General features: G+C 45.0%; 1 protein-coding gene across 2 annotated transcripts in view; it reads right to left on the reverse strand.

Annotated features, from left to right (window-relative positions):
* Positions 1-19,320, reverse strand: part of wdfy4 (WDFY family member 4) — a 195,701-nt gene extending 176,381 nt beyond the window's left edge. Inside the window, exons 1-6 of one of the 2 annotated variants that reach the window (XM_029697915.1) lie at positions 19,017-19,320; positions 13,874-14,206; positions 12,652-12,763; positions 11,622-11,833; positions 11,003-11,131; positions 10,447-10,636 (exon numbers count right to left, since the gene is read on the reverse strand). In XM_029697915.1, the coding sequence (XP_029553775.1) occupies positions 10,447-10,636; positions 11,003-11,131; positions 11,622-11,833; positions 12,652-12,763; positions 13,874-14,206; positions 19,017-19,031 (991 nt within the window). In that variant the 5' untranslated portion in view covers positions 19,032-19,320. Of the gene's footprint in view, positions 1-10,446; positions 10,637-11,002; positions 11,132-11,621; positions 11,834-12,651; positions 12,764-13,873; positions 14,213-19,016 lie in introns of both variants that reach the window. The other variant, XM_029697914.1, reaches the window with a different exon arrangement.
* Between the last annotated feature and the right edge of the window lie 5,381 nt (positions 19,321-24,701).

Below are 24,701 nucleotides of genomic sequence, written 5' to 3' on the forward strand. Positions count from 1 at the left end.
CATCTTTCCTTCAATCCTGACTAGTCTCCAAGTCTCTGCCGCTGAAAAACAAACCACAGCATGATGCTGCCACAACCATGCTTCACTGTAGGGATTCTGCCAGGTTTCCTCCAGACGTGACGCTTGGCATTCAGATCAAAGAGTTCAATCTTGGTTTCATCAGACCAGAGAATCTTGTTTCTCATGGTCTGAGAGTCTTTAGGTGCCTTTTGGCAAACTCCAAGTCGGCTGTCATGTGCCTTTTACTGAGGAGTGGCTTCCGTCTGGCCACTCTACCATAAAGGCCTGATTGGTGGAGTGCTGCAGAGATGGTTGTCCTTCTGGAAGGTTCTCCCATCTCCACAGAGGAACTTTAGTGCTCTGTCAGAGTGACCATCGGGCCTTGGTCACCTCCCTGACCAAGGCCCTTCTCCCCCGATTGCTCCGTTTGTCCTGGCGGCCAGCTCTAGGAAGAGTCTTGGTGGTTCCAAACTTCTTCCATTTAAGAATGATGGAGGCCACTGTGTTATTGGCGACCTTCAATGCTGCATACATTTTTTGGTACCCTTCCCCAGATTGGTGCCTCGACACTAGCTCTACGGAGAATTCCTTTGACATAACGGCTTGGTTTTTGCACTGACATGCACTGTCAACTGTGGGACCTTATATAGACAGGTATGTGCCTTTCCAAATCATGTCCAATCAGTTGAATTTACCACAGGTGGACTCCAATCAAGTTGTAGAAACGTCTCAAGGATGATCAATGGAGACAGGATGCACCTGAGCTCAATTTCGAGTCTCATAGCAAAGGGTCTGAATACTTATGTAAATAAGTTTTTTTATTTTTTATTAACACACATTTTTAAGAACCTTTTAAGAACCTCACTTTGTCATTATGGGGTATTGTGAGTAGATTGCTGGGGAAATGTTTTTATTTAATCCATTTTAGAATAAGGCTGTAACGTAACAAAATGTGGAAAAAGTCAAGGGTTCTGAATATTTCCCCGAAGGCACTGTATATACAAAAGTATGTGGACACCCCTTCAAATTAGTGGATTTTACTATTTCAGCCACACCTGTTGCTGACAGGTGTATAAAATTGAGCACACAGTCATGCAATCTCCATAGACAAGCATTGGCAGTAGAATGGCCTTACTGAAGAACTTTCAACGTGTCACTGTCATAGGATGCCACCTTTCCAACAAGTCAGTTAGTCAAATCACTGCCCTGATAGAGCTTCCCTGGCCAACTGTAAATGCTGTTATTGTGAAGTGGAAGCGTCTAGGAGCAACAACGAATCAGTCGCAAAGTGGTAGGCCACACAAGCTCACAGAACGGGACCGCCGAGTGCTGAAGCATGTAGCACGTAAAAATCATCTGTCCTCGGGTTGCAACACTCACTACCGAGATCCAAACTGCCTCTGGAAGCAAAGTCTGCACAAGAACTGTTCGTTGGGAGCTTAATGAAATGGGTTTCCATGACCGAGCAGCGACACAAAAGCCTAAGTTCACCATGCACAAGGCCAAGCGTCGGCTGAAGTGGTGTAAAGCTCGCCACCATTGGACTCTGGAGCAGTTGAAATGCGTTCTCTGGAGTAATGAATCACACTTCACCATCTGGTGGTCCGACAGACAAATCTGGGTTTGGCGGATGCCCGGAGAACGCTACCTGCCCCAATGCATAGTGCCAACTGTAAAGTTTGGTTGAGGAGGAATAATGGTCTGGGGCTGTTTTTCATGGTCTGGGGCTGTTTTCATGGTTCGGGCTAGTTCCAGTGAAGGGAAATCTTAACGCTACAGCATACAATGACATTCTAGACAATTCTGTGCTTCCAACTTTGTGGCAACAGTTTGGGGAAGGTCCTTTCCTGTTTCAGCATGACAATGCCCCCATGCACAATTCGAGGTCCATACAGAAATGGTTTGTCGAGATTGGTGTGGAAGAACTTGACTTCCCTGCATAGAGCCTTGACCTCAACCCCATCAAACACTTTTGGGATGAATTGGAACACCGACTGCGAGCCAGGTCTAATCGCCCAACATCAGTACCCAAACTCACGAATGCTCTTGTGGCTGAATGGAAGCAAGTCCCCACAGCAATTTCCCAACATCTAGTGGAACTGTCACGGTTGTCGTCGGTGAAGGAGGACCAAAACGCAGCAGGTATGTGTATGCTCATCTTGAGATGTATTAACTTCCAATAATGAACGTACAAAATAACAAAAACAAAAGAACGAACGAACAACTACAAACAGTCTGGCCAAGCAAAGCTCAACACAGAACAATCACCCACAAATACCAAACACAAACACACCCTACTATATGGGACTCTCAAACAAAGGCAGATAGACAACACCTGCCTTCAACTGAGAGTCCCAACCCCAATTAACCAAACATAGACATACACTCACTAGACTCCACATAGAAATACCTAAACATAAACCAACACCCGGAATTACTAAATCAACCACCCTTTTAACAAAACACACCACCCTGAACCACATAAAACAAATACCCTCTGCCACGTCCTGACCAAACTACAAAACAATTAACCTTATACTGGCCAGGACGTGACAGGAACGCCTTCCCAGAAGAGTGGAGGCTGTTATAGCAGCAAAGGGGGGACCAACTCCATATTAATGCCCATGATTTTGAAATTAGATGTTTGAGGAGCAGCTGTCCACATACTTTTGGTCATGTAGTGTATACTAAAAAAGAGGATGTCTTTATTTCGTTCATATTTGTAAATCCAGTCAGAAATGCAGATTTTAGACTAACTGTAAACAAAAGAAAAATGTGTAAAAATGTACTGTTCCACTTAAGAAAATGCACCAAATATAATTCCTACTTTGAGATGCTTGAAATAGTCCCCCATTGCAAAAGTGATCCTAGATCAGCACTCAGTCATGGATACCTTGTAAAGATGGGCCCAGAAGTGTGCAGCATACAGTCCCTTCAGAAAGTATTCATGCCCCTTGACTTATTCCACATTTAGTTTTGTTACAGCCTGAATGCAAAAAGGATTAAATAGATTGTTTTCTCACCCATCTACACATAATACCCCGTAATGACAAAGTGAATACTTTGTAGGCACACCTTTAGCAGCAATTACAGCTGTGTCTCTTTTAGGGTAATTCTCGTAAGAGTTTTGCACATCTGGATTATACAATATTTGCCCATTATTGTTTTAAAAATTCTTCAAGCTCTGTCAATTTGACTGTTGATCATTGCTAGACAGCCATTTCCAAGTCTTGACATAGATTTTCAAGCTGATTTGGGTCAAAATTACAACTAGGCCACTCAGGAATATTCAATGTCATCTTGGTAAGCAACTCCAGTGGAGATTATCCCCAAAAACTCCTTAGCCCTTGCCAATGACAAGCATACCCTTGATGCTGCCACCACCATGCTTGAAATGTATGTGTTGTGTTGGATTTCCCCAAACACTTTGTATTTAGGACAAAAAATGTATTTCTTTGCCACATTTATTGCAGTATTACTTAAGTGCCTTGTTGCAAACAGGATACATATTTTGGAATATTTTTATTCACTCTGTCATTTAGGTTAGTATTGTGGAGTAAGTACAATTTTGGTGATCCATCCTGAGTTCTCATATCACAACCATTAAACTCTGTAAGTGTTTTAGAATTGGCCTCATAGTGAAAACCCTAAGCAGTTTCCTTCCTCTCCGGCAACTGAGTTAGGAAGGATGCCTGTATCTTTGTAGTGATTGGGTGTATTAATACACCATCCAAAGTGTTGTTAATAATTTCACCATGCCCAAAGGGATATTCAGCACCTGCTTTTTATATTTTTACAAATCTACCAATCGGTACCCTTCTTTGCGAGCTATTGAAAAACCTCCTTGGTCTTTGTGGTTGAATCTGTGCTTGAAATTCACTACTCAATTAAAGGGAACTGACATATAATTGTATATATGTAGGGTACAGAGATGGGGTAGTCATTCATAAATCATGTTAACCACTACTATTAAACACGGAATGAGTCCATGCAAATCTTGTGATTTGTTAAGCACATCTGAACTTATTTAGGCTTGCCATATCAAAGGGGTTCAATACTTATTGACTGAAGACATTTCATCATTAGGTACTTTATTAATTTCACACATTTTCTACAAACAAAATTCCACTTTGACGTTATGGGGTATTGTGTGTAGGCCAGTGACACAAAATCTAAATGTAATACATTTTAAATTCAGGCTGTAACACAACAAAATGTGGAAAAAGTGAGGGGTGTGAATACTTTCTGAAAGCACTGTATAAAGAGGATGGTGAAGTGATGGTGAATAACCCAGTTACTGGTATTTTCCTGGGTTAGTTATGTCTAATAAGGTTAAAAATGAAGCATGGAATTCCTGATTGACTATACTGCCGTGGCTATATACTGAGAAAAAACCCATTAAGGGTTCAAACCTCATATGTGAAGATTGTCAACATATGAAGTGTAAAAAATGTATGTTTTTGTTTGTATGATTAAATGCTGTTCAAATGTCCTATGAATTAAATATTGTGCAGTTTGTCAACATACAGATGTCGGATCTTAACTTGATCGTTCTTGTTGCAGAGAATTTTCTTGCTGCATGAGGAAATTCTATTGAGCCTTGTGATTCCTTGAAAATGAGCAGTTATCTTTCTCTCCGTGCAGGGGCAGTCGAGTCATTGGGATCAGGCCTGCTATCAGAGTAATATTCTCGCTCGCTCAAACACTAGGCTTAGGTCCTATTACTGCAACATTCAAATGTGCTAAAATGTATCTGAAATGCAGCCATACACATCAACCACCATCGTTAAATATATCTTAATATCACAAGATAGATATTGGTTTCCACTAAGCTACGACATACAAGTGTGAAGTGTATCCTAAAGTTACGAATTAACTGTCCAAATTGAGTTTAATCGTGGCCTGGTGTGGTCTAGTGGTTAGGGCCGCTGTCTTCAGTGCGTAAATATAGCCTTGCCATGGGTTTGATTCCAACCCATGACCTTCTGGCACAAATAACTCAATCCTACCGATTTACTTGATTTAGTTACACATTTCAAATATGGACAGTCCAGGGATATTTTATCCCCGATATTGATAAGAAACTACCATACCAGACACTTTGGATAACATAAATAGGAAACAAATAAAATAATAACAGCAGGCTACACCAACAGTTTTCATTCATAGAAGTTGTCGGGTAAATTGCTATAGTAGATTAGCCGTGGTAAACGCAGAAATACTTTATTTATTTTGTACGGAATGCTTGTCAAATAGATAAATGGCCCTTAGTCTGTTAAAAAAATTACTAAGTTGTTCCAATGACAACACCAACCAGAGGACGAACATATCTTGAAAGACTTTGGTTGCAAGCAGGACTAAGAAAGAGAGGAAGAGGCGAATAAGCCCAATGCGTTTCTATGGGCTTAATATGCAGACCTAAACTTCTCGCCTGCCTTCCTGCCTTTGGGACAACGACTCCCATTGTTATAGACATGAGCATCTTGTCATTATATACAGATCTTTGACTAAGGTATATGGTGGCAAAATTACAAGATTATGTTATAATACTTCTATTGCAGCAAATGGTTGTTTTATTCAACAGAATAGAGTATTCTTAACTATTGTGTGTGTGTTCTACTGAGGATGGGCCTCTGGGAGATAACACTGACAGGAGATTTACGATGTCTTTTGGGTGATAAAACCTAAAGAGCATTCCAGAGCATGGGTTAATGTTTCTGTTCTATACCGCACCAGGGAGAGATGGTTCCAGTTTGGAGTCGGAGGGCCAGACACTGCTCTATACAATGAAAACTGTTGACACAGCAGATACTGTCTGCTATGTATTATAGGTATCTTTCATACAGATCTTAACCTTGTGACCCATTCTATATATCTGTTGTTCGTCATGTAGGTTGAAAGGGGTGTATCTTGGCTATAAAAGACCTTTGTACTTTTGTCTCACCGCTCGCAACGAATCATCAGAGACCAGACATCGCCATTGCAAAGCTCTCACTATTAAAGATTTAGTTTAAGTATAACTCTGACTTCTGTGATAAGTTTGTCTCTCCTCATTTGAGAGTAAAGAAATGAACCACCACAGGTATCACTGACATCAGCTTTTAGGGAGCGGTAATGAGGTGACCTATAATGGTTGAAATTGAGATCAGCTGTGCGGGTGAATTTAGCGCATATTAATAGTTAATGAAACATCAGCCGGTGATAATCTAGTGCCATCAATGGTTGCAATAGGCCCTTTGTTAATTGATCATATTCCAATAGTCTACATTTTGTAGGCAACCCGTTAACCTATCCATTGTCACATAATGAAAGGTGTGAAAACTGATAATAGGCTACTGTTTGTGTTTCCCTGGCTGAGTTGATGAGCTGATTTGGGCTATCAGATGATTGACAGATGTAGGTCTACTGTGGAACGATAAGATTTCTTCCAGTGTGGATGCTTGCACACATTTTATATATATCATTTGCAGAGGTGGGTAGAGTACTGAAAATCTGTACTGAAGTAAAAGTACTATTACTTAGTTTGAAATGAACTCAAGTAAAAGTAGTCCGCTTAAGAAACTACTCAAGTAAGAGTAAAAAAGTATACGGTCAGAAAACTACTTAATAACCTGTTTGGTATAGGGGGCGGTATTTTCACGTCCGGATGAAAAGCATGCCCAAAGTAAACTGCCTGCTACTCAGGCCCAAAAGCTAGGAGAGGCATATAATTGGTAGATTTGGATAGAAAACACTCTAAAGTTTCTACAACTGCTAAAATAATGTCTGTGAGTATTACACAACTTATTTGGCAGGCAAAACCCCGAGGACAAACCATCCAGGAATGTTTTTGTTGTTGAGGTGACTCTGTTTTCAATTGGATTTCTATGGGAACCTAGATTTTTGTGGCACTTGGTTGCAGTTCCTATTGCTTCCACTAGATGTCAACAGTCTTTAGAAATTGGTTGATGTTTTTCTTTAGTGAAATGAAGAAGTACGGCTATTCAGAACGAGGTTCCAGCCTTATGCTCTCTACTGTTTTCATGTGCGCTCCAAGTCACGCGCTTCATGTTGTTTTTATCTGGGAATTGAACACAGTTTATCCCGTCTTAAATTGTATTGATTATTTACGTTTTAAAATACCTAATGTTGGATTAGGAAAGTTGTTTGAAATGTTTGGACAGCGTTTACAGGTAATTTATTCATATTGGCCGAGTTGGAACCGGTGTTTTTCTGAATCAAACGCGTCAAATAAATGAACATTTTGGAGATATAACGACGGAATTAATTACACAAAAGGACCATTTGTGATGTTTATGGGACATATTGGAGTGCCAACAGAAGAAGTTCTTCAAAGGCATGAATTATATCGTTATTTCTGAGTTTTGTGCCGCGCCTGGCGGGTTGAAATGTGATTGTCTTGTCATATGTGTTTGTTTGATGGGGTGCTGTCCTCAGATAATCGCATGGCTTGCTTTCGCCGTAAAGCCTTTTTGAAATCTGACACGGTGGCTAGATTAACAAGAAGGTAAGCTTTAATTTGCTGTATTGCACTTGTGAATGTATGAAAGTTAAATATTTCTAATCCATTTTTTTGTATTTCCCGCTCTGCAATTTCACCGGATGTTGTGGAAATGTTCCGCTAGCAGAACCCCTAGCCATATTAAGTACTAGTTACAAATTTAGTTTGGTAATTGTTTACAACTTCTTGTAAACTGTAAGAACCCATGAACAAAAATATCCTCAGGTGTGAACACCTGCGCTTCACTTCAAGAGCCTTGGTGGAGATACAGGGTTTGATGAACAACTTTGAGAGCTGTGATGGAAATGTTGAATTTCCACGACAGAGCCAATTGATTTAAGAGTTTTGATGACAAGCAAATTTGAATACATTTCATTGGTCAAGGGGTCATGAAATGTTCATACAGACGTGCCATAAACATAAAACTTGAAAAGGGGAACCAATAGTATACATTCATGCAAAAAAATGTAAATCATCAAATGTTGAGTTGTGAGGTTTTCATCCGACAGTGATGATATAATAATATAAATCTATGTAACTGAAGTTATTTGGTAAAATGTAATGGAGTAAAAATTTCCTTTAGAAATTACTTGAGTAAGAGCACTCAGTACAACCCACAGAGCGTAACTAGTACTAGTTCCACAAAAAAAATCTGATGGTAGTGAGTTAGATTCAAACCCATGCCGACTCTGGCATATGAGTGTCAGGGTCACCAGCTGTAACCGGTGGACCACACAGGCACTGAAGAAACCAACACCTTACTCAGCCTATTGGTTGCATTGAACATATAATAAAACAATTTATACAAATAAAAACAATTCCCCTAATGAAAAATACATGTACCCCCTACAAATATGTAAATGTATTATAATCCACATGAGACGCACTGTAGCCTGCACGTAGCCTGCACGTAGCCTAAATAGGCTACTTGAACTAACGCCCAGTGGACCTGCAGTCTAAGTTATTGTAAAGCCTACAAACACCATACACCATACCCCAGCTGCCCCCCCAGGCAATTCTAAATATTCAATATTCATTAAAATCCTCCTGCTGCTGCATTATTTTCCTTCTGTGACAAAAAAGGTCAAATTAAGATCTGACATCAGTATGAAGTGTAAGAAAATATGGTTGCATTTGTATGATTAAATGCTATTCGAATGTTCTATGAATTAAATTAAAATGCCATGTGTCCCTATATCATCGACAATACATTCCTCAAATGTGAATTACTATTAAATATGGAGAGAAACATAATTTGGGGAGGCATTCCAATTTGCTTTCTTATACTTTATGGAGCAACAAATTCGCATGCTGAGAATGTTGTGGTTATACAGATGTTTGATCTTAATTGAGCCAGTTTGTTACAGCAGGAAAATCATCCTGTGGCAACAGGAAATGTCAATTTTTATGTTCATTATAAATAATGGACATTTCTGTAGGGGTGGATAAATGGTTCATTAGGGCAAATAAAGTCAGACATTTCAAAGTGGAAATTACAAACTTAAGAAGCCTTTTCAAAACTCAAATACACTACAAGTTTGCGTTTCCTGTAGTGCTGGAAAATTCTCAGCAACAGAAGAGTGATCAAATTAAGATCCTACATCTGTATTAGGTAAAACTTAAATATATAATGTTCTTAATGTTCTTGAAATGTTATGAGGACCTCCAAGACCAGGTAAAATGTATATTGCCCGAACATCAATTGAACATTATGTTAAATCTAAAACAAATATGCTATGAACAGCATACAAATGTATTTCATTCTTACAGCATTAAGATAATATCCTGTGCAACCTAACTTAAACATTGTATGAATGTCATCGCAACTGAGCATATTTTGTGTTTTGGAAACCTATTTCTTGTAATGTACCCACACTGTTCCCACAACCTCATTAAAAATTCGGGGAACCTTTAAAGAACTCAGAAAGGATGTTCTGTCAACATTCTTGCAACATCAAAGGAAAGTTTTTTGCACCCTGATACAAACATTATCTGAATGTCAGCACAACTAAACAGTTTTAGTGTTTTGGGAATCCTCTTGTCATATCTCTTGTCATATCTTCACAATATTCCCACAACCTAAATAAATGTTTTAGGAACTTTTAAAGGACAGAAAAAATGTGTTTTGGGAATGTTCTTGCAACATCAGGCAAATCTTTTTTTGCAACCTAATAGAAATATTGTAATAATGTTTGTGTTTTGGGACCATATCTCTTGCCATGTCCACATGATGTTTCAACAACCTAATGAAACAGTCTGTGAATGTTTTTCTGCACCCAAAAATAAACATTGCAGAATCGTCCGCCCAACTGGACAATTTTGATGTTTTGGGAACATATCTAATATGATGTTCACACAGTGTTCTCAGCAGACTGTTCCCACAACCTAATTAAACATTCTGGGAACCTTTAAAGAACAGAATTAATGTTTTCTAGGAGCGTTGTTGCAACATCAGGTGAATGTTTTATACAAATATTCTACAATCATCACCACAACTGGTCAGTTATTTGGTTATGAGAACATTTGCCACCACCTAAGGAATGTTCTGGGAACTTTCACAGAACCAATTTTGGTTTACATCACTGATGGGAAAAATATCCAACCAATAATTGAAGCTAAACTGATACAGACTCTCTACCACTCTCAATTGAGGAATTGTATGTTGCAATCAAAAACCAGTGTTGCATTGATTAGGCAAACATTTAAAAAATAATAATAATAGGAAATGGCCATGATCAGATCATGTTGGTTGACTCTGATGATAATGTCAGCCCTTTCTTCTCAACTCAACTCCTGTTCAATACCTACACGAGAACCATGTTTTTTGTTTTGAACACAGTGGTTGCAACAACAAGCTTGTGGGTTTGATTCTTGCATGGGCCACTAATACTGAATATATTAGTGTAATTGACTACTAAAATTAGAATATTTACACTTCAGCTCACCCTGTAGGAAGGGGACGGTATTGGGTGTCTTAGCAGCAGAGACAGCTCTGAGGACACGTGATGCCTGGTGCCTCCAGGGGGCACTAGTCTGGTCGTGTAGTGATGTGAGCGAGATGATCAGACACTGCAACTCCTCAGTCTCCACCATCTCCTCCACACTGGAAGGGTGACTGCACAGCTGTAACAGGACCTAAGGAGGAGAGGAGGTTAGGGGTTAAGTGCCTTGATCAAGGTCACATGACAGTAGGTGGCACACTGTATATTAATAATAATATACATCATTTAGCAAACGCATTTATACAAAGCAACTTAGTCATGTGTGCATACCTTTTTTTTACATATGGTTGGTCCCGGGAACCAAACCCACTATTGTAAGCACCAAAGCGCCATGCTCTACTAACTGAGCTACAATGGACCACCTGAGATTCTATTGCCAGCACTGTTCACTATGGACTGATATTCTCTATCAGCACTGGGATTCGAACAGACAACCATTCTCTTACTGGCCAGCCTCTCTAACCTTGAGGATACCGCTGAAATAGACTAGAGGACTCACCTGTATGAGCAGTTCTTGAAAGGTCTCCTCTACTGCTGCTCTCTCCTTCCGGGCCGGTAGACACACTAGCAAGTAGAGACACTTCACCAGGGCCGCCGGCAGACCTGGCTTTACTACAGACATCAATTCCTAAAAATAATGAAGAACACACAACAATCTGATATTACTGACCAAATCACCTCCCAGAGAAAGAGAACACAATATAACCTGGCTTTATTGAAGACAGCAATTCCTAAAGAGAGAAAAAAACAAAATAAAATAAAACAGAAGGAACTTTTACTCTTAGAAATCTGATAAGCTTTTATGACTTGCCTTTAAAACTTGTAACTGTCAACAAAAACACAGACATTGCATTGCTTACTAAAAATATGCCACCAAGGAGATGTCTGTCTGTGAGGGGCTTGCCACTGGGCCAACTCTGATTTATTAACTAATTAACACACACTGAATCATCATTTAACTAAACAACACTGGGAGTTTCCAGATGGTTTCACTTCCAGTTACCTAGGACTTCAGACTACAGTACACAGGATAAACTATAATGTGATAAACCACAGTCAGTCTGTTAAAGGGTCAGGGTAGCCATGCTTTAGATTCAAACGTGTTTAACTTCACTCACGGTAGAGTTTGTAGCAGTCAGGAAAGACAGAGTCTTCAACAGAAGCCATCCTGCATTGTCTGTCTGTGTTGTCTGGCTGTGTGACTCTCCCCTGTCTGTCTCCTCTGTCCTGTCTGTCTCCCTGCTGTCTATCTCACTGTTGTCTATTTCTTCTGTGTTGTCCGTCTCGTCTCTTCTCTGGAAGAACTGCTGCACCTCGTAGCGAGCCTCCTCTAGGAGAGGAGACACAACAGGGGTTCGAATCACAGATACACCCAAGGCTTAGAAACACATACAAATCTGTCCAGGAACAACCCCATAACACCTAACCTTAGACACTGAAGCTTATCAAAGGGCAAGGTGGAGTAGCTACTACCATATTTCTTACACTGTATGTAGCCATTCCTTTTAGATCTACTTGAAGGGCCTAGTGGATAGGAAAGGAAACCCTTACCTTCAAACTGAAAGCACACTTACTAACAGAGTTCTCAGAGAGCCTGTTCTAACGCAGAGGGTAAAAATAGTAATAGTATTTTTAACAACCACTGAAACTACTCTCACTTTCTAGTCTCAAACACCAAGGTCTGCATGTGGTATATTTCTGTTTTGTTATTCAGTTTGACTGAGTTTCTAAACCACACTGTATTGGTGACTTTCTAAAGAGTTGCTCTAGTACAGTTACTGTACTGTGCTGGTATGTAAACACTAAACTATTAAACCAATAACTTCAAGACACTATGTTATCTGTATAGAGGTTCTGGTACAGCAGAGAAACACACAGCTAACAGAGAAACATGACATACAGTACAACACTAAAACATAGTTTGGAATTAAAAACAGAAGTATCCACTTCTCTTAAGAAGTCAGGTAGTACTAACATGCAAGCATGCTCACACACAAACAGTCACGCTCGCACACACTTCCTTCTAATAACCTGCAGTAACCCAGTAAAGCTTATCAGAGAAATATGACTGAAGAGAACTCTAGTGGAGCAGAACACAGAGGGAAGTCATGCCATAACCCTAATAAAGGCATGATGACCATAAAATACCTGCAGGTTTTTCTGCCAGTATGTCATGGATGTTGGAGACCACAGTGTCTGCAGTCAGAGCAGCTAGACTCCTCAGATCCAGCTCCTCTGTTCCACCACCACTTTCACATACCTACAGTAGAAAGAGAGGGAGAGAGGGAAGGGAGAGAGAGAGAGAGAGGGAGAGATGGTTACTGTAGTTAGGTTTGGCTAGGATTGAGTGCTGCTAGTTTACTTTACAGTGAATAGTCTTACTGCAGTAAATGTATTGATACAGATAAAAACCTGAACCGAGGCAGACTGGAATAGTGGATGCAACGAATTAGTATTCAGCAGAAGTACAGATGCAGGTTTCGTTTCTCTTTTTATGCACTGCAGAATCAGATACACCAAATAACAACTACACAAATACCAGACATACAATACCAACAATACAAATACACAACACCAAATGTATTGAAACCTGTAAGAAGATATGGATATGGGTGATGTGTTTGAATGGGCCCCTATATACTGGTGAAATCCCATTGCGCAGATCATGGAGCCTGTGTGTGTGTTTATGTGTGTGTGTGTTTATGTGTATGTGTGTGTGTGTGTGTGTGTGTGTGTGTGTGTGTGTGTGTGTGTGTGTGTGTGTGTGTGTGTGTGTGTGTGTGTGTGTGTGTGTGTGTGTGTGTGTGTGTGTGCGCATACACACACCAGTCACACGTGAAAACTCACTCCTTTAGTTCAAGGGAAAGACTCAGAGACTGCTTACGCCTGTGGCTACAGTTATCACCATGGTTCTAACCAGATCAATGCGCACGCACAAGCGCACACGCGTGCGCACACGCTCGTCGCGCGAGCACATGCACACACACAGCAGCCTGCTCAATGGGCACACAGATCAGTGCTGGAATTCAGCCAAAGGACAGTACTTGCCATGATGATTGTCATTGTCATTAACTTGCTATTATGGGAGCAAATCGTAGGATAAATCCTATCAGTTTGTCTATAAGCATGGTCAAAGGGTCTCTGATTGGGTTATAGTAAAGAAGTGACTTTATCATCAGTCAACCAACATGATCTGATAATGGCCATTTCCTATAGTTAGAGAGAAAGATAGCAAGGGGATACCTAGCCTGCTTCCACATCTGTTTGTGACATATAGCCAACTCCTGTGGCTGTTTGGCATGACAATAACCACAGAAGTTGGCAAGATCGCACAAACACATATGGGACCAGAGATACCACAGTACTGTACCTGTATGTAGAGAGGCAGGACTCGGAGCAAGTGTTCCTCTTTTTGGTCGAGGGGGAGGGGTGTGTCTATCTCGCTCTGGTCCATGGTTTCCTTTTGGGTATGTGTGTGGTCAGGGGAGAGGTGTGTGTGTTTCTGGCCAGAGGTGTTCATACTATCCTTGTGTGTGTGTGTCTCCATCTGTTGGAGCATCTCTCGGAGGACCAGTAGGGGATGGGGCTGGGGTCCTCCACCTCTTCTCTCCCCCCCTCCCTCCTTCAGATCCAGGGGGGCAGCTAGCTCCCCTGAAGCGCTCAGCTCCCCTGTCTCCTTGTTGATCCTCTCCACGTCAGCCATCTGCTCCTGACAGACAAACAGAGAGGAGAGACACAGGGTGAAATAGAGAAAGAGAGAGACGGAAAGAGGAAGGGGCGGGGGGGTAAAACAGGTTGGAGGATTCCCAGAATCAGGAGCAAATAAGCTTGGCGGGAATCATGGCGGGAGATACGTTTCTGGAATTTCACAACCCTAGTTCCAACAATAAACGCAGACCTCTGAGTATTCTCAATTTTCTTTTAATGAGATATAGTGTCACGCCCTGACCTTAGAGAGTCTGTTTTATTCTCTATTTGGTTAGGTCAGGGTGTGACTTGGGTGGGCAAATCTATGTTTATATTTCTTTGTTGGCCTAGTATGGTTCCCAATCAGAGGCAGCTGTTTATCGTTGTCTCTGATTGGGGATCATATTTAGGCAGCCCTTTTTCCCACTTGAGATTGTGGAATCTTGTTTTTGCATTGTGCTGTCTAGCCCTACAGAACCTTGCGTTCGGTTTTGCATTTTCTTGTTTTGTTGGTGTTCATTATTAACCTGTTGGGGATAGGGAGCAGGATAAAAAACGTACCCGATTTAATCTGGTTACTACTCCTGCCCAGTAAGTAGAATATGCATATAATTGTTTGATTTGGATAGAAAACACCCTAAAGTTTCTAAAACTGTTTGAATGGTGTCTGTGAGTATAACAGAACTCATTTGGCAGGCCAAAACCTGAGAAGATTCCAAACAGGAAGCGCTCTCTCTGACTATATCTTGGCCTTCTTGATCATCTCTAACCAAAACAGGGGATCTCTGGCAAAACGTGACATTTTCTAATGCTCCCATAGGCTCTCAGAAGGCGCCAGAACGATGAATGGTGGCTTTGCAGGCCCTGGCTGAAAAACATTAGCGCATTTGGATAATGGTCGATCCGAGGACAATGAGACTGGAGGCGCGTACACGAGCCGACACCATGTTTACTTTCTCTCTCTTTGAACGAAAACAACGACTCCCGGTCGGAATATTAATGCTTTTTTTACGAGAAAAATAGCATAAAAATTGATTTTAAACAGCGTTTGACATGCTTCGAAGTACGGTAATGGAATATTTTGACATTTTTTGTCACGAAACGCGTCGGGCGCGTCACCCTTCTTTACCCTTCGGATAGTGTCTTGAACGCACGAACAAAACAGAAGATATTTGAACATAACTATGGATTATTTGTAACCAAAACAACATTTGTTATTGAAGTAGAAGTCCTGTGAGTGCATTCTGACAAAGAACAGCAAAGGTAATCAAACTTTTCTAATAGTAAATCGGAGCTTGGTGAGTACCACACTTGGTGGGTGTCAAAATAGCTAGCCTGTGATGGCCGGGCTATCTACTCAGAATATTGCAAAATGTGCTTTCACCAAAAAGCTATTTTAAAATCGGACATAGCGAGTGCATAAAGGAGTTCTGTATCTATAATTCTTAAAATAATTGTTATGTTTTTTGTGAACGTTTATCGTGAGTAATTTAGTAAATTCACCGGAAGTGTTCGGTGGGAATGCTAGTCACATGCTAGTCACATGCTAATGTAAAAAGCTGGTTTTTGATATAAATATGAACTTGATTGAACAAAACATGCATGTATTGTATAACATAATGTCCTAGGATTGTCATCTGATGAAGATCATCAAGGGTTAGTGCTGCATTTAGCTTTGGTTTGAGTTTATGTGACATTATATGCTAGCTTGAAAAATAGGTGTCTGATTATTTCTGGCTGGGTACTCTGCTGACATAATCTAATGTTTTGCTTTCGTTGTAAAGCCTTTTTGAAATCGGACAGTGTGGTTAGATTAACGAGAGTCTTGTCTTTAAAATGGTGTAAAATAGTCATATGTTTTTAGAAATTTAAGTAATAGCATTTCTAAGGTATTTGAATATCGCGCCATGGGATTACACTGGCTGTTGAGTAGGTTAAAGGAAATGATGTACGCCTACCACGCTGCACCTTGGTCTCCTCATTCAAACGACGAGCGTAACAGAACATCCCACCACCAAAGGACCAAGCAGCGTGGCCAGGAGGAGCAGACATCCTGGGCCCGGGAGAAAAGGGAGTGGAGGACATCATGGACATGGGAGGAAGTTATGGCAGGGGACAAGACCCTGCCATGGAAGCAGGCGGAGGCAGCGAAAGAGGATCAACGGCAACTCCGAAGTTCACGACCATGACAGAAGCCCGAGAGGCAGCCCCAAATGTTTTTTTGAGGGGGCACACGGGTTGGTCGGCGAAGCCGAGGGGCAAGTCTGAGAGCGAGGAGGAATATTGGGATAGACTGAGCGAGGAGTATTGTGAGGTAGTTGAGGGGAGGTGATGAGGTAGAGTAGATGCATTGTTGTCTGGAGCAAGACAGTCGCCGTGAGGAACGTGGGACCAGTCAGGCACCATGTTTTGCGGAGATGTGTCTCCATTGCACATCCACAGCCCGGTGCGTTCTGTGCCAGCTCCTTGCACTTGCTGTGCGAAAGTGAGCATTCAGCCAGGACGGGTTGTGCCGGCTCAGCGCTCCTGGTCTCCAGTGTGCCTCCTCGGGCCAGGATATCCTGCGCCAGCTCTACGCACTGTGTCGCCAGTGCGCCTTCACAGCCCAGTGTGTCCTGTGCCAGCGCCCCGCACTTTCCGGGCTAAAGTGAGTATCCAGCCAGGATGGGTTGTGCCAGCTCTACGCTCCAGACCTCCAGTGCGCCTCCATGGTCCAGTATATCCTGCACCGGTTCTACGCACCAGGTCTACAGTGTGCCTCCACAGCCCAGTACGTCCTGTGCCTGCTCCTCGCACTCTTCCTGAAGTGCGTGTCCCCAGTCAGGTATGTCCTGTGCCTGCTCCCCGCACTCGCCCTGAGGTGCGTGTCACCAGTCTGGTGCCACCTGTCCCTGCTCCACGCACCAGGCCTCCAGTGCGCCTTCCCAGTCCAGAGCTTCCGGCGACAGTTCCCAGTCCAGAACCTCCGGAGACGGTCCATGGCCTGAAGCCTCCAGTGACGATCCATGGCACGAAGCCTCCAGTGATGATCCATGGCCCGAAGCCTGCAGTGATGATCCATGGCACGAAGCCTCCAGTGAAGATCCATGGCCCAAAGCCTTCAGAGACGAGCCAAGGTCCGGAGTCTCCAGCGACGGTCCGCGGTCCGGAGTCTCCAGCGACGGTCCCCGGTACGGAGCCTGCAGCGACGGTCCCCGGTCCGGAGCCTGCAGCAACGGTCCCCGGACCGGAGCCTCCAGCAGGGGTCCCCGGTCCGGAGCCTCCAGCGGGGGTCCCCGGTACGGAGCCTGCAGCGACGTTCCACCGGTCCGGAGCCTCCACCAGTGATCCATGGTCCGCGACGATGATCTATGGTCCAGAGTCCGCGACGACGATCTACGGTCCGGAGTCCCCGGTGACGATCCCCGCACCAGAGGCGCCACCGAAGTGGGGGGAGCCTCAAGCAGAGTGGGGTCTGCGTCCCGCACCAGAGCCTCCACCGAGATGAGATGCCCACCCGCACCCTCTCCTATAGGTTCAGGTTTGCGGCCGGAGTCCGCACCTTTGGGGGGGTACTGTCACGCCCTGACCTTAGAGAGTCTGTTTTATTCTCTATTTGGTTAGGTCAGAGGGTGACTTGGGTGGGCAAATCTATGTTTATATTTTGTTGTTGGCCTAGTATGGTTGCCAATCAGAGGCAGCTGTTTATCGTTGTCTCTGATTGGGGATCATACTTAGGCAGCCCTTTTTCCCACCTGAGATTGTGGGATCTTGTTTTTGCATTGTGCTGTCTAGCCTTGCAGAACCTTATGTTCGGTTTTGCATTTTCTTGTTTTGTTGGTGTTCATTATTAAAGGAAATTATGTACGCCTACCACTCTGCACCTTGGTCTCCTCATTCAAACGACGAGTGTAACATATAGTCACCATGTGACTCACAATAAAGACAAACTGGAACACGCCAAAGGAACTAAGTGTGCCTAATGAACTCCTTAAGGGTGTGATTTGAAAGTGCACTATAAAGAGATAAGAACAGTAAGGGGTTAGAATGAAATGCAACACAAACGTATACCTGGGAGCCAGCCAACTGTTCAAATCATTTGGTTCAATTCATTGAGAGTGTAGCTCACCTTTTGGATCACCGGCACTTTAATTTCTGAAGAATGTTGAGATTTATGACATCACTGACTAATCCTTCTACAGCTCGTGCTAGTCTCCCACACAGCGGTGAGGGAACACACGCACACCCTCTCCCTATCAGCTGTTCACAGTCACATTAGGATGTAATTGTTGTCTTGTGATGTAACACTGGGCTTGCTGAAGGGAAGGAAATCTGCTTCTGTTTGCTCATACTGGTTGTCCCGTGTGTTTGTGTGTGTGGGGGGGGGGTGATGTGTTTAGGAACTACGGTGATCGAGCGAACACACACACACGTACACACAGGGCCTTTTGTGCTGCCCATTATCCCTGCTCTATTGGTACACACAGAGACAGATTTAAACATAACTGAGTAATGAGAATGAGCTTCACATGAAGTTGAACTGTGAAAACCATGTAAGGGGACCAAGCGCTGTTCTTTCTCTCTAGCCCTCTCTCTCTCTTTCCCTTTTGCTGAGCTCTTCCTCATACCATGACAGAACTGGTTTGTTCCAGTACAGCAAAGCAGTATTGAGTGGAGGAGCAATATGTCTGTTCACGAGAACATAAACCTGTTCTCCCAAACACAAAAAAAGTAAAAACTTCACTATAATACAACCTCACTGTAATAAAACCTCATCCTGGTACAAAGACAGCCTGACAAGTCTAGTCTCAGAGCAGGCCCATAGCATATACTGTAACTGTACCTACCTGTGTGAGAGTCATCTATGAGTCCACTGACAGCCAGGGGGATCGGAGTTGTTAAATCCAAACAAGGGTTCTCTCTCTCTTTCCCTCTCTCTGTTCCCATGTCAGGGCATGCAGGCTTTGACCATTAGGGACATGACTTCTCTAGCCCTTTAGTACAGTGTGTGAGTCCTCAAACCTCTCACTAATCTGTGTCTCCTCCACTACAGCAGTCCCCTCAGTAATCTGCAGAGAGAGAGCAAGAGTGGGCTGATTTGAACTTTGCTCCGTCTTACATCAGCAGGGCCAGGTCATGTGCTTCATTTCCTACGAGCCGAAAGCAGAAGTGAAAAACCCTGTTGTTCTGGTAACTATAGCAGAACCCTCCCAGCTCTCGCCACTCCACATTTTGACTGCAATAGAGACCTGTTTGGCTTTTTATAGACCTGTCATGTTACTTGTGCTGATGAGGAGTAATGAAAGCAGGACAAACGTGTTGCCAAACATCAACAACATATTTTTTCCTATGATTAGCACTTCCCTACCAGTAGCGATGTGTGGGTAAAATCGCCAGAAAAAAAGCCATATTACAACCTGTGTTGTGATAATTGCGTAACATATCATACTAAATGGAGTGTCTCAGATTTACATACAGAATAATACTAAATGCTATGAGATCAGGTTGCAGCCAGCCAGCAGCGTGCAGTCAAAATATAAAAAAATGCTTGCTAACATGGTTAACTTCTTGATGAAATTAGTATGTTTACAACAAATCAATTGTTTTACACTATTATATTCTATCCAAACAAGATAAATAAACATGCAATCACTATTGAGTGAATGAACAAAATAATTTTGGAACTAACTCTGGTCTGTCGAAGTCAAGGTGTTAAAATCAGGATTCATAGCGTAATGGTCAGTGCATGACTTGGGCTGGAGTGTCACGACTTCTACTGAAGTTGATGCCCCTCCTTGTTCGGGTGGTGTTCGGCGGTCGACGTCACCGGCCTTCTAGCCACCATTGATCAGTTTTTCATTTTCCATTGGTTTTGTCTGGTCTCTTTACACACCTGTTTCATATCCCAGTAATTATATGTTGTGTATTTAACCCTCTGATTCCCCTCATTTCTCTGTCGGTGATTGTTTATTTGTTATGTACGCGTTGTTTCTATATCGGTGTGCGACGGGTTATTGTTTTACCCGGATTCTTTTCTACGTTGGTTTTGGAAATAAATATTCCATTTTTTAAACCACTCTGTTTTTCTCCTGCGCCTGACTTCCCTGCCACCTACATACACGGACTATGACAGAATCACCGACCAATTTTTTGAAGTCAGCAGGAGAAGAGATCCCGGACAGGGAGGTGGAGGAGCGCATCCAGAAGAATGCAGAAAGACTATTACATCTATGCGCTGCTATGGATCGCGCTGTTCAGCTGATGGACCGCTTAGAGAGACGGGAGATTCAGCCAGCACCTCCACCAGCCCAACCGGGGTCGATCCAAAACACCCCTTGTCAACCTGAACCGGGTGGTATCCGTCTAGCCATGCCTCGGGGTTACGACGGAAGTACTGCCAACTGCCGGGGTTTCCTGCTCCAATTAGAACTTTCTCTGGCCACGGTCCACCCAGTACCATCAGACCGAGAGAAGATTTTTGCCCTCGTCTCGTGCCTCACCGGGAGAGCCCTGGAATGGGCCAGCGCTATGGTTGAAGGAGGAGATAAGGCGTTGGACCGATATGAGGAGTTCATCCGCCGTTTCCGGGCAGTCTTCGACCATCCACCTGAGGGCAGAGCGACGGGTGAGCGCCTCTACCATCTGAGGCAGGAGACGAGGAGCACCCAGGATTTCGCATTGGAGTTCAGGACCCTGGCAGCCGGTGCAGGATGGAATCACGGGGCCCTGATAGATCATTATCGCTGCAGTCTGCGGGAGGACGTCCGTCGGGAGCTGGCCTGTAGAGACACCACCCTAACCTTCGACCAGCTGGTGGATCTGTCCATCCAGTTGGACAACGGGCTGGCTGCTCGTGGACGTCCAGATCGGGGTCTGGTGGTTTCATCCTCCTGCACCCCCTCTCCTATAACCATGGAGCCAGGAGAGAGGGTGCACAGGGAGACCGGAGGGAGTTCCCGCTCGCGTACCATCAGTGACCGCAGAGGACACACTACTGGTCGGTGCCGGGCAGGTTCTTCTGGGAATCGAGGTAACAGGCAGGGCGCTCTGGCGCCACCCCAGGTGAGTAGGCACCATTCTCATCCAGAGCCCTCTGTTGCTCATATATTTGTGTCTGTCACTTTTCCTGATTTTTCCCCTCATTCCCAGCATAAGGCACTAGTAGATTCAGGCGCGGCTGGGAACTTTATTGATCAAACGTTGGCTCATAGTTTAGGGATCCCTATTGTACCGGTGAAAGTACCTTTTCCCATTCACACCTTAGATAGTCGACCATTAGGGTCAGGGTTGATTAGGGAGGCCACGGCTCCATTGACTATGGTTACGCAGGGGGGTCACAAGGAGAAAATTAGTCTTTTCCTTATCGACACTCCTGCGTATCTGGTGGTGCTGGGTCTTCCCTGGTTAACTAGTCATAACCCCTTGGCCACAGAGGGCTCTTACGGGGTGGTCGCGAGAGTGCTCAGGTAGGTGTGTAGGGGTTTCCGTTGGTGCTACTACGGTGGAAAGTCCAGACCAGGTCTCCACCGTGCACATTCCCCCTGAATATGCCGATTTGGCTCTCGCCTTCTGTAAAAAGAAGGCGACTCAATTACCACCTCATCGACAGGGAGATTGTGCGATAAATCTCATGGCAGACGCTGCACTTCCCAAGAGTCACGTGTATCCCCTGTCGCAAGCGGAGACGGTGGCTATGGAGACATATGTTTCCGAATCCCTGCGTCAGGGATACATTAGGCCCTCCATCTCACCCGTCTCCTCGAGTTTCTTTTTTGTGAAGAAGAAGGATGGGGGTCTGCGACCGTGCATTGATTATCGAGGTCTTAATAAAATTACAGTGGGGTACAGTTACCCGCTACCTCTGATCGCCCCGGTGATTGAATTAATGCACGGCACGCGCTTCTTCACAAAACTGGATCTCAGGAGTGCGTATAACCTGGTGCGTATCCGAGATGGAGACGAGTGGAAGACAGCATTTAGTACCACCTCAGGGCATTATGAGTACCTTGTCATGCCGTATGGGTTAAAAAATGCTCCATCAGTCTTCCAATCTTTTGTCGATGAGATTTTCAGGGACCTGCACGGGCAGGGTGTAGTGGTGTATATCGATGACATTCTGATTTACTCCGCTACACGCGCCGAGCATGTGTCCCTGGTGCGCAAAGTGCTTGGTCGCCTGTTGGAGCATGACCTGTATGTCAAGGCTGAGAAATGCTTGTTCTTTAAACAGTCCATCTCTTTCTTAGAATATCGCCTATCTACGTCAGGAGTGGAGATGGAGAGTGACCGTATTACAGCCGTGCATAATTGGCCGACTCCCACCACGGTAAAGGAGATGCAGCGATTTTTAGGGTTTGCCAATTACTACCGGAGATTTATCCGGGGTTTTGGTCAGATAGCTGCTCCCATTACCTCACTGCTGAAGGGGGGTCCGGTGTGCTTGCAGTGGTCAGCTGGGGCGGATAGGGCGTTTAGGAAACTGAAGGCTCTGTTTACCTCGGCTCCTGTGTTGGCTCATCCGGATCCCTCTCTGCAATTCATAGTGGAGGTGGACGCATCTGAGGCTGGGATAGGAGCTGTGCTCTCTCAGCGTTCGGGTACGCCACCTAAGCTCCGCCCCTGTGCCTTCTTCTCGAAGAAGCTCAGCCCGGCGGAGGAAAACTATGATGTGGGGGACAGGGAGCTGTTGGCTGTCGTCAGGGCTCTGACAGTGTGGAGACACTGGCTTGAGAGGGCTAAACACCCTTTTCTCATCTGGACTGACCACCGCAATCTGGAGTACATCCGGGAGGCGAGGAGACTGAATCCTCGCCAGGCAAGGTGGGCCATGTTTTTCACCCGTTTTGTGGTTACCCTCTCTTATAGACCAGGTTCCCAGGACGTCAAGGCAGACGCACTGTCCCGGCTGTATGACACAGAGGAGCGGTCCATGGATCCCACTCCCATCATCCCAGCCTCTTGTTTGGTGGCACCAGTGGTCTGGGAGCTGGACACGGACATTGAGCGGGCGTCACGTGCAGAGCCCGTTCCCCCTCAGTGTCCAGCTGGGCGTCTGTACGTTCCGTCCGCTGTCCGCGACCGATTGATCTACTGGGCTCACACGTCACCCTCCTCTGGTCATCCTGGGATTGGTCGGACAATGCGCTGTCTTAGTGGGAAATACTGGTGGCCCACCTTAGCTAAGGACGTGAGGGTTTATGTTTCCTCCTGCTCGGTGTGCGCCCAGTGCAAGGCTCCTAGACACCTACGCAGGGGTAAGTTGCAACCCTTACCCGTTCCACAGCGGCCGTGGTCGCACTTGTCGGTGGATTTTATAACCGATCTTCCACCATCACAAGGTAACACCACGATCCTGGTCGTTGTGGATCGCTTTTCTAAGTCCTGTCGTCTCCTCCCTTTGCCCGGTCTCCCTACGGCCCTACAGACGGCGGAGGCTCTGTTTACACACATCTTTCGGCACTACGGGGTGCCTGAGGATATAGTGTCTGATCGAGGACCCCAGTTCACGTCAAGGGTTTGGAAGGCGTTCATGGAACGTCTGGGGGTCTCGGTTAGCCTTACCTCGGGTTTTCACCCCGAAAGTAACGGGCAGGTGGAGAGAGTTAATCAGGATGTGGGTAGGTTTCTGAGGTCTTATTGCTAGGATCGGCCGGGGGAGTGGGCGGAGTTTGTGCCCTGGGCAGAGATGGCTCAGAACTCGCTCCGCCACTCCTCCACTAACCTCACTCCGTTTCAGTGTGTGTTAGGTTATCAGCCGGTTCTGGCCCCTTGGCATCAGAGCCAGACCGAGGCTCCTGCGGTGGACCACTGGTTCCGGCGCGCGGAGGAGACCTGGGACGCAGCTCACGTCCGCCTTCAGCGCGCCGTACAACGTCAAAAAGCTGGTGCAGACCGTCGCCGCAGTGAGGCCCCGGTGTTTGCACCGGGGGACAGGGTCTGGCTCTCGACCCAAAACCTGCCCCTCCGCCTGCCCTGCCGGAAGCTGAGTCCGTGGTTTGTGGGGCCGTTTAAAGTCCTGAGGAGATTGAAAGGGGTATGTTATAGGTTAAAGCTTCCCCCCAATTACCGCATTAACCCCTCGTTCCATGTGTCTCTCCTCAGGCCGGTGGTGGCTGGCCCGCTCCAGGAGGCCGAGGTGCGGGAGGTTCCTCCGCCCCCTCTGGACATTGAGGGGGCCCCGGCGTACTCCGTTCGATCCATCCTGGATTCGAGACGTCGGGCGAGGGGTCTTCAGTACCTCGTGGACTGGGAGGGGTACGGTCCGGAGGAGAGATGCTGGGTTCTGGTGGAGGACGTGTTAGATCCTTCCATGCTGAGCGAGTTCCATCGTCTCCATCCGGATCGCCCGGCGCCTCGCCCTCCGGGTCGTCCCCGAGGCCGGTGTCGACGCACTGCTGGAGCCGCGCGTCAGGGGGGGGGGTACTGTCACGACTTCTACTGAAGTTGATGCCCCTCCTTGTTCGGGTGGTGTTCGGCGGTCGACGTCACCAGCCTTCTCGCCACCATTGATCAGTTTTTCATTTTCCATTGGT

The sequence above is a fragment of the Salmo trutta genome, chromosome 18 (genome assembly GCF_901001165.1).
Source record: "Salmo trutta chromosome 18, fSalTru1.1, whole genome shotgun sequence".
In the NCBI taxonomy this organism is placed as follows: Eukaryota; Metazoa; Chordata; class Actinopteri; order Salmoniformes; family Salmonidae; genus Salmo; species Salmo trutta.